This window comes from Nanorana parkeri, unplaced genomic scaffold, assembly GCF_000935625.1.
Source record: "Nanorana parkeri isolate BGI_ZX_2015 unplaced genomic scaffold, ASM93562v1 scaffold1513, whole genome shotgun sequence".
Lineage (NCBI taxonomy): Eukaryota > Metazoa > Chordata > Amphibia > Anura > Dicroglossidae > Nanorana > Nanorana parkeri.
The window spans coordinates 343,285-353,508 of NW_017307781.1; the positions used below are offsets into that span (position 1 = coordinate 343,285).

Genomic DNA, 10,224 nt, shown 5'->3' on the forward strand with positions numbered 1-10,224 from the left:
CAGTAAATTTACATCCCAAGGTGGTCAATCCGAAGACATTGTTCATTGTATGCAAGTACTTATCACGTAGTTCTAATGTTCCCATTACCCTGGTGTTAGTTGTAATGCATTCTGGTAAAAAGTCAGGAATCCCTATTTAAGCGTAGTGAAATTATTAAGTGCACAACGGGGACTAGCCGAGGACCGCATGTGAACCTTGAGTCGGCTAGGTGAGTGATGCATGTTGTATTCTTATCTGAATTTGGGGTTTGTCAGTTAGCAGGGCCAGGGTCCCCTGGCCTTCCCAATCTCGAGATGTTTCTTCATTATTGATCATGCTTCGGATTTGAGAACCTGGTATTCTGGGGTACTGGTGAAATGGTGCCAGCATGCCCACATGTGGGAGAACTTGGTCAGCGCATCCCTTTTTGTGAAGAGCAGATCCTCCATTTCGTGGACATGGTCGATCTGTCGGATCCATTCAGACAGCGAGGGTGGCCTCGTCTCCTTCTAGTGTCTCGGGATCATTGTGCGAGCGGCTTTGATCATATGTTTTTGTAGTGATTTCCGTAGACCCAAATTGGCAGTAGGGTCAGACATTAGGAAAGTCGTCGGCGTGAAACGCATGGTCTGTCCTGTGACTTGGGAGGTAATGTTGTGGACTTCGGTCCAGTACTTGGCAAGGTCTGGGCAAGTCCAGAAGACGTGCAGAAGAGTGCCAGCGCCTGCCTGGCATCTCCAGCACGTGTCTGGGACTTCTGGGTAGATTTTGTGTAGAACCTGTTGGGTCCTACAGGTGAAACTCGAATAATTAGAATATCGTGCAAAAGTAATTGCAGTAAGTGCTGCAAAAGGGGCCCAAACCAAGTACTGAGTACATATGCATGCTTGTACTTTTCAGAGGTCCGATATTGTTCTATGTACAATCCTTGTTTTATTGATTGCATGTAATAATCTACTTTTTTGAGGTTGTGGATTTGGGGTTCTTGGGGTTTTCATGAGCTGTAAGCCATAATCATCACAATTATGACAAATCACGGCTGGAACTATCTTGCTTTGCATGTAATGAGTCTATCTCATATATTAGTTTCACCTTTTAAGTTGCATTAGTGAAATAAATGAACTTTGCACGATATTCTAATTATTCGAGTTTCACCTGTATACCAATATGTCAGTATCTTGTAGTTTGTCTCTTGAGTCTTACTACTGATGGAACTGGCGTGTACATTTTGGCATATGTCACTCCAGTCCTCATCCGTCCAGGACACTTGAAATTCTTTTTCCCACTCAAGGCGAGTTCTGTCTTCCCTGTGTCTGTGTGTGTCTTGTAGCAGCGCGTAAAGTCTAGAAATTATGTGGTCTTGGGGGCTCTGTCCAGTAGACATTTTCTCTAGGGGGGTCAGAGCTCTGGAGAAATTGATCTTCCCCGCACGGCTACTAAGGAAATTCCGTATCTGGAGGTATATCCACCATGGGGTATTCCCCTTCTGTGCTAGGTGTGTGAGATCACATCTCTCCAGAAACTGTTGATCCTGAAAAAACAGTGTCGCCGTGAGTGGTTCATCCGTGGACCAATACTGTTGGAATTCTGGGGTTTGCCCAGGATGGAAGGCTGGATTATGCAGTATTGGTTTTAAGGGGCTATCTGCTGTGGTGAGAGTCCTTCTTTTTCGTAAAATCAAAAACTCTCTCATCGTCGACGAGATCAGTGGGTGCGATGGGTTGAGTACTGGTCTGTCAGGGTCTGAGAGTCACACCATGGAGGAGATCGGGTTCGGGAACCAACTCTGCTCCATGGTTACCCAGAGTTTTGGTGTCAGTCGATTGTGCCACTGTATGATCCTAGCTAGGTGAGATGCTTGGTAATACCTATATGGGTCTGGCACCGCTAGGCCTCCATGTGTCTTGGGGCGCCGTAATAAGTCCCAGGACATATGTGGTGTCTTGTCTTTCCAGACAAATTGAGAGAAAGCCATTCGCAGGCTCTGGAAGAACGACCTCGGTAGGGTTATGGGGATCGTTTGAAAAAGCTATAAGAGCCTCGGAAGCATGTTCATTTTGAGTAAAGCCACTCGGCCAAACCAGGTAAAAGTAAGTGTACGCCACTTCTGTAGGTCAGTAATGGTTGGAAATTTAGTGAAAAAAAGAGAGTCAGAAGGTCAGTTGGGAGATGTATCCCTAAGTATTTAAGTGAGGAATTGTTCAATTGGAATGGGCAATTACGTCTTAGGGGATCCGTGATGGAGGCGGGGGTGGAGACACTGAGCGCAGCAGACTTGCCAAAATTGATTTTCAGGTTAGAAAGGGAGGAATAGTTCTCAAACATCGTCATCAGTGTAGGTAGGGAGCTGGTCGGGTTAGTTAAGAAGAATAGCAGGTCGTCGGCAAACGCTGCCACTTTGTGTTCCACTTTGCCAATTGTTACCCCATTGATCTGTGGATCCTTAATAACCATCCTGATGAGGGGTTCCAGTGTCAAAATGAAGAGTGTAGGGGAGAGGGGGCAGCCTTGCCGGGTGTCGTTTGAAACAGGGAAACTACGGGACATTTATCCCGTTGTCTTCACCCTCGCCGTCGGTCGTGCATAGATGGCCCGAATCCAGGCCATCATTTGGGCCTGGAGGCCTATATGGCCCAGTACTGCAAACAGTACGGTACCTACCCTCTCTGTCCGACACGGAATCCGACAGATCGGAAGACAGTGATCTATGAAACAAAATCGAAACACCTTTAGATTTAGTAGATGAAGAGGTTGCATGATACCCCAGCGGGTAATGGGGGTTCGAGAATTTGGGTATCGTCCCTGAGCTGAAGTGTGTCTCCTGGATAAAGGCCACTGACGCCCTGGCTTTCTTTACATCTCCCAAGATAAGTGATCTTTTCTCAGGTATGTTGAGTCCCCTAGCGTTCAGTGACATCACTATCAGGTCTGTTAGGGATGTCATATTGGTCATGTATTGGGTGCAGGTACAGAGGGCTAGGGGTTGGGGCTATGCAATACAGTTGCAATAAATGAACACTGTTGTGGGCGGGGCAGGAGGGGAAGTGGCGCACAAAGATGTCCAGGGGGTGGTGGGAGCAAGACTAACTAACAAACAAAAAACAAGTGAATCCCCTCTTCTCCGTTCCAACCACCTATACCGAACTTAGCGTTCTGGCAGGAAGAACAAGAGAGTTTTCGTAGGGGGCAACCTATATTGTGGGCAGCAACTAGTGCCACTCACAATTGCCTCACTCTGGGGGAGTGGGTTTGGCTTCTTAAAGTTATCGTGTCAAGATGGTTACGTTCAACTCCAGTCAGGTGTCCTCCAGGCTCCCGAGGGTCATGCCGGGATCTTACTAGGTCCTGCTAAATGGTGCATGTGTCAGGGATGAGGGGAAGCAGAACTCGTCCAGGTCCAACGTCCTAACGATAACATTACTCCAGGTTACTAGCCACGGGGAGGGTGGGAGGGGTGTCTGGAGCCGGGTCCCTATCTGAAAGTGGTAAACATTACCAACTATAGGCTATTGTGCATCCACCCCTGTGGGCTATGAACCTGTACCTATTAAAACATGAGCTTAAAACAGGCAATAAAACATACTAACTTCAGCAAAGATGTTTAGGTGATACTATACGTGTCTGTTCCCTTCTGGTCAGCGGACTCCCAAACCATCGCCATCCGGCCCCCTTGCTTCGAATCATGGCCTCCAGGAAGCAGGTTCAGGGTTCCGCTGGCCAGGGGGGAACCTGTAACATCAAAACATGCATACATCAGAAACGGTTGGAGTAAAACAAAGGAACTTCAACAATCCCAACTGGCTGTGGGCACACCGTGTCAAAGTATCCGTGAGGAAGGCATGGAGGTCCGCGATCGTTTGGTATGCGAGTCCCGCGGCCTATCAAGGTTAACAGGGGAAGTTCTGAAGAAATGTTTGCGGATCCCGTGGTTCTTTGCCTAAGAACTAGTGTGGCCTTGTGGGATCTCAGCGAAGGGGATGTCCGCCCTCCTGTTCCACAGTTGAGTCCATCAGGTAATCGTTGCGTTAAAAGGAGTCCTTGGGTGCCCGCCGGCATTGGTCTTTTGGAGCAGCTCTGGGACTTCTATTCGGGTCTGCCTCCGATGGTGATCGGTCCCGTTTGCGACTAGGCCTCTCGGCACCCATCTTCGTACCCATCCGGTACCGTAATAGTCGGGATGCCTAGGTGCGTGCAGAATTTCTCCGCTTCCTCAGGTAGGCGCAGGGTAACCGTGCGGCCGCGATGTAATGCGGACAGGCAAAACGGAAACCTCCAGCGGTATGAAATGCCATGGTTGCGTAGATAGTCCAGAAGCGGGCGTAGTGCTCTACGTTGCTGTAAGGGGATGTTGGACAGGTCTTGAAAGAGTTTCACCTCTGAACCGTCATACTTGATCATGGCCTTAGCTCGGGCTCGCTGCAGGATCTCCTTCTTTAGCGGGAAGTTCTGTAAGCAGCAGATTATGTCCCTCGGGATGTCATCCTGCAGGTTTCAGTGCCTCGGCGTCCTGTGAGCTCTCACAAAATCAATGGGGGACTCAGGCGGGCGATCCAGTAGGTTGTTAAAGGTGTCAGTCAGGGCAGTCTTAACTAAGTCCTGCATGACCGTCTCAGGAACCCCCTGACACGGATGTTCGCCCGGCGGCCCCTATTATCTAGGTCTTCCATGTGGCGGCGCATATCGATCATCGAGCGGGTGGTGTTATCTTGGTGAGCCCGCAGAGAGTGGATGGCGGTGTCTCTCCCCGCTCCGGCCTGCTCCACCTCCCGAAGCCTGCGGTCTATATCCTGTATGTCCTGTCTGAGCTCAGAGACCGGCGAGCTCAGAGCATTCTTAATGTCACCGGCAAGTAGGGTAAGATCTGACCTGGTAGGTAGTTGTTGGATGTAGGAGGACATCGAGCCCGGATCCATGGGGGCCGGAGGCACAGCTGAGGTTCCACATGCTGTATACGGGCTAGCCGTGGTCTGCGCCATATTGGAAGAGTGGGTAGTCGAAGTGTCCGATCGCTGTGTACGGAACATTTCGGGGAATTGGCGGCTCAGTTGGTCCCATCCGACCCAGGAGATCTGGACCTGCCGTCCTGTCTGCCTATTTTCCCCATTATAGTCCGGGGCAGGATTATGTAGCTTCGCTCGGGAGATCTGGAGACGGAGCTCTGGAGTTAAGCGTCCATCTTCTTCAGTGCCAGGCCACGCCCCCTTTATTAATTTTTTTCACTTAACTTTATTGTTATCACACAGGAGCTAACAATTCCCTGTGTGATAGCATTTGGAGTTGACAGGTTCTTTTTATTGAATCTGTCACCTCCAATACAGTGGTTATAGCACAGCATTGTGCTGGAACTCCTGTGACAGCTGGGATGGGAAGGCTGTGTGTACAGCCCTCCCGTCTCAGTGTTAACACAGAGCAGAGCGGAGAACGGACATTCTCCACTCTGCTCCCGACTCTCCATTATGAAGCAATTTGCTGTGGTCCCAGGTCCCTCTAGAAGAGTGGGGGACCTCAAAAACTATGAAAGGGAGGGAAGCAGCTGGTTGGGAGAGAGGTGGCCGGCAGAGGTGGATGGACCATGGAGGGAGGAGGGGGTGGCAGAGGGTTGGGACGGAGCAGCAGGCTAATTACAAGTGATGTCGGTGGCACAACCTCCAACATCACTTCACCGGCTCCCCTTCTGTAGATTTAGCGCCGCTTGCCCAAAGCAGGGATAAATATATACTGTATATTGAAGCATCCTGGTCTTCCATAACACCTCAGCAGTGCCACAGGCTGATAACTTCCATGCCACACGGCATTGAGGCAGTAATTGCTGCAAAAGGGGCCCAAACCAAGTACTGAGTACATATGCATGCTTATACTTTTCAGAGGTCCGATATTGTTCTATGTACAATCCTTGTTTTATTGATTGCATGTAATATTCTAATTTTCTGAGATTGTGGATTTGGGGTTTTCATGAGCTGTAAGCCATAATCATCACAATTATGACAAATCACGGCTTGAACTATCTTGCTTTGCATGTAATGAGTCTATCTCATATATTAGTTTCACCTTTTAAGTTGCATTAGTGAAATAAATTAACTTTTGCACGATATTCTAATTATTTGAGTTTCACCTGTATGTAGGAGCAGCACATTAATCTACAATATTCTACAAATCTTCAACATGTCACTAAATAAGCCAACTTATCTAAACTTATAACCATATTATTTATCTTGTCTACATACAGTATGTCCTATGACTCTGCAAATAATGCAAACTGTGCAAAATGTCTGCAAGTAATATAAGCTGTGCAAAATTTCAATAAAAGAGAGTGACAAGTGCTCAACAATCCATAGTGTATTCAGTCTACTAATTAATTGCTGTGCTTATTTAGTCCAATGCTGTGTTTCTCCTGGTAAATTATATGAAATCCAGTGCTCAAAATGTCACTTCTCTCCTATTGTGTTCCACACAGTCCAGTGACACTTCCCTCACCATCAAACTGGCACTCCCCTTATTCAATAGAGCTCAACTAACCTAAATTAGGTCAATAACGCTTAGACACACAATTGGTCACAGTGATACACATGAATATACAAAGAATGAAGTCATAATAGACACTACCAAAAGTATGTGCACTGTGTCCTTACTAAAGGCAAAGAATATTATAATAATATACAGTATAATAATATCCGGCAATCATGTATATATATATCTGGGGAGATAAGTAATTTGTAGCAGAGAGATAACGTTTTAGAAAGGGGGCCTGTTGTATTGCACTCTCTCTCGAACGGTGATAGCGGTCTAGAAAAAAGACTCGGCGACGGTAATGAGGATAGTGTGTCAGTTGGCGTATTCTCCAGAAGCCTAAGGTTGACAGAGATGGGTCCGACGTTAGCTCAGAAAGAGTGGGCCACGCGGTCCCTTGAGAAAGTGGAAAGGTCTGAACTTATCTTGCTTCCCCAGTCGGCGGAATACCGCGTCCTGAATGCCGGGAGAGAAGTCCGGAGTCCCGATAACTGGGTGTAAAGGGGATGGTGAGATTTAGAAAGGGGGCCTGTTGTATTGCACTCTCTCTCGAACGGTGATAGCGGTCTAGAAAAAAGACTCGGCGACGGTAATGAGGATAGTGTGTCAGTTGGCGTATTCTCCAGAAGCCTAAGGTTGACAGAGATGGGTCCGACGTTAGCTCAGAAAGAGTGGGCCACGCGGTCCCTTGAGAAAGTGGAAAGGTCTGAACTTATCTTGCTTCCCCAGTCGGCGGAATACCGCGTCCTGAATGCCGGGAGAGAAGTCCGGAGTCCCGATAACTGGGTGTAAAGGGGATGGTGAGGTCGATATTTCTTTGGATTTGAATGCCAATTTGGCCACTTTCAGAGTGGGGCCAATAGTGGGGTGTAGCTGGATGTGTCTCGGGGCGTGACGTATACACCAAGGGAGGGTCTGCAAAGGAATGAAGGAGAAGGACTGTTCCAACACGACCCAAGCCTTGAGCTCCCCGTGTCTACACCAGTCTATGATCCGAGAGAGATGTGCCGCGAGGTAATATAGGTGAACATCTGGCAGCGCCAAGCCTCCATGAGGCTTGGGACGCCGCAGAATGGAGTGCCGGATCCTAGCTGGTCCACGGGCCCAAATAAAGTTAGACGCTGTGTGTTTTCTATCTTCTTTCATTTTGGCGCTCACTTCCATAGATACTCTTTTCTCTTTTTTTTTTCATCTCAATCACTCTAACAATCCTCCCTCTCTCTTGCTGGTCCCTTGTGACTGTCACCAGCAGTGACACTAACTCAGCCTAGGGTCTGTTAATCTATTCATATCCATGGAGTTCACCCTCCTTTGGGGGGCTCAGCTGGCTGAATGAACAGTAGCCTGGGGTTGTAGCAGTCCAGGGGCAAGGAGGAGAATGAAGGTCACAGCAAGATTTAGGGAGAAAGAGTTCATAGAGCAGAGTATAGTGAGAAAATAGCTAGGATGAAAACCACTTAGGAAAGAGAACGACTGGCGACAGAGACATGCATATATATGTTTGTCAAAATATTGCAAATATAGCTGGACTAGACAATGAGGGCAGAAAGGGACAATGTTTTGCAAATAAAAAAGATGAGAAAACAATCTCTTTTTATAGAATCTGTTTGTTTTCAGTACCCGTGAGTCTCAATTTCTGCATGTAAAAAGATTACAACAACATTGTAGTTTATTGAGCTACATGTCATTTGTAGGGTTCTCTTTAAAAACTAGAGCATAGTGTTGTACAAAATAATAAGCAGATCCCACCTGTTGTGAATATGGAAGTATCTGACAGCTAGGACTCGGAGCAATACTTTAGTTTTATAGATAAGCTTGTCTAATGAAAATCTGAAGAAAGGGTAGCATAGCATAGAAGCTACTGACTTTCTCTTTCATCATCCCATCCCCTTTCTGGCATAGAAGGCAATGGCGTTCTCTCTCATCATCCCATCCCCTTTAGAAAAAGTGATGGAGATAAAAATTGAGACACAAAACTTGTGTGCACATAACTTTACTAATGGTTTGTGAAAATAATAGTAAATTTGATATATTTTGTTCTTTCTTGATCTCTTTTTGTATCGCTATACCTATCCCATCATCTGAATGCTTTCTATTATGCATAGTTAATGTTAACTTACATGCTTAAGTAACTGACATATTCCTCTCTTTTTATCCCCTCTTTTCATACAGAGGATCATGTGATCGAAGGTGAGTAGCTGCTTGTTTAAATAATACCATTTGATGCCTGCTTTAATAATGTCATCTGAGACTCCTTAGGTATCTAAGAGGAAAAGGCTTAGGTGTTGCTATGATTATTTCTAAGCGTGCTACTACTTGATTCCTTTTCTCAGTTTCTTCTAACCAGTAATTTTTCTTCTTCTAGTAACTCCTGTTTGTTCACCATCCCCTACTATGTTGCATTCGCGTCACCTGACTCCTCTGCACATAATAATGAGCAAGAATTATGCAAATTATGCTAATTAGACATTAATGGGAAAGCACAGGCCTGGAAATCAAGAGTGATTTAGGGTAAAGGAAAGAAAGAAGAAGAGACGAATGTGAGATAAAGTGAGAAAAAGCTAGAAAGAATTGATTAAAAAAAAGAAACTGGGAATAAAGTTCTTCTACAAGGCAGCAATGTACGTGAACCACGATGGGTTTTTTTTTGCATCACCAGTAGCAATATGCTCATTTAAACATTGTGGCAAGAATTGAAGCCAGTTTATTATCAGTAAAACAAGAAAAGCTCTGTGTAAAAGATGATTCAATTAGAACTTTGGACATAAAGTTGTATGCCTTCAGGCTTCTAAATGGAAATCAACCACTGGTGGCAGGCAAATGCCAACTAGTCAATAGCTCTTGGGGAAACACTGATCAGACAGGTCAGGTCTCCTCTGAGGCAAGTGGTGCTGGCAGTGTCAGTTTGCTCTTCTCCCCCACCTTATGCATGCATGTTATGCCATGTGTTAATATGTTTTGCATTAGGGCAGCCGATTCATTTGAAATTTGAAAAATGTGCATGTACTATTTTCTACAACACATCGTGGTGCAATATTATGGGTTGTGGTGTGCTGCATATACGTTGTTGAGATGCGTTGGGGTGTCATTCACAACAATGGCACAGCTTCACAACAATGTGCATGAGACACGCTACAATAACACACATTACCGTAGCGCAGTGGTGTAAATACAGGTCAAGGATTAAATCCATTAAGATTCAATAACATTATTATAATCAGAGACTATGACTTAGCACTGTTTTGTGTGAAACTCATCAGAGGGTTCTTTTGATTACTAAGGGTATGCTGTATTGTGTTCCTTTTTACCAATAAACACGCTGGGGGGAATTTATCAAAACTGGAGCAGACAAAATCTGGAGCAGCTGGAGCAGCTGTGCATAGCAACCAATCAGCTTTTCTCAGTTTGTTCAGTTAAGATTTGAAAATGAAAGATAGAATGTGATTGGTTGCTATGCACAACTGTTCCAGATTTTGTCTGCTCCAGTTCTGATAAACCCCTCTCAATGCATTAGCAACATTCCAGAGTGTGGTTCTTCCCCATCTCAGTGGAAGCAAAAAGGTTGACAACTGAGCTGATGTGGAAATAAAAAACAGGAGGGCCAGTTTACATTTAAGCAGCCCGCCTACACCAGGGCTGCCCACAATTTTTCGTCTGGAGATCTACTTTTCAAATGAGGAGCTCAATGAGGTCTACCAGCAAAAAAAAAAAAACACCTTTATCTAGAAAACAAGCAC

The 10,224-nt window shown here is 45.8% G+C and overlaps 1 protein-coding gene across 1 annotated transcript in view; it reads left to right on the forward strand.

Moving 5' to 3' along the window:
- The window catches only part of LOC108798591 (neurexin-2-like), a 41,789-nt gene extending 32,753 nt beyond the window's left edge, over positions 1 to 9,036 (forward strand). The window contains exons 2-3 of the mRNA XM_018570353.1: positions 8,660 to 8,677; positions 9,005 to 9,036. Coding sequence (XP_018425855.1) covers positions 8,660 to 8,677; positions 9,005 to 9,036 — 50 coding nt within the window. The remainder of the gene's footprint in view (positions 1 to 8,659; positions 8,678 to 9,004) is intronic.
- Positions 9,037 to 10,224: the final 1,188 nt, after the last annotated feature.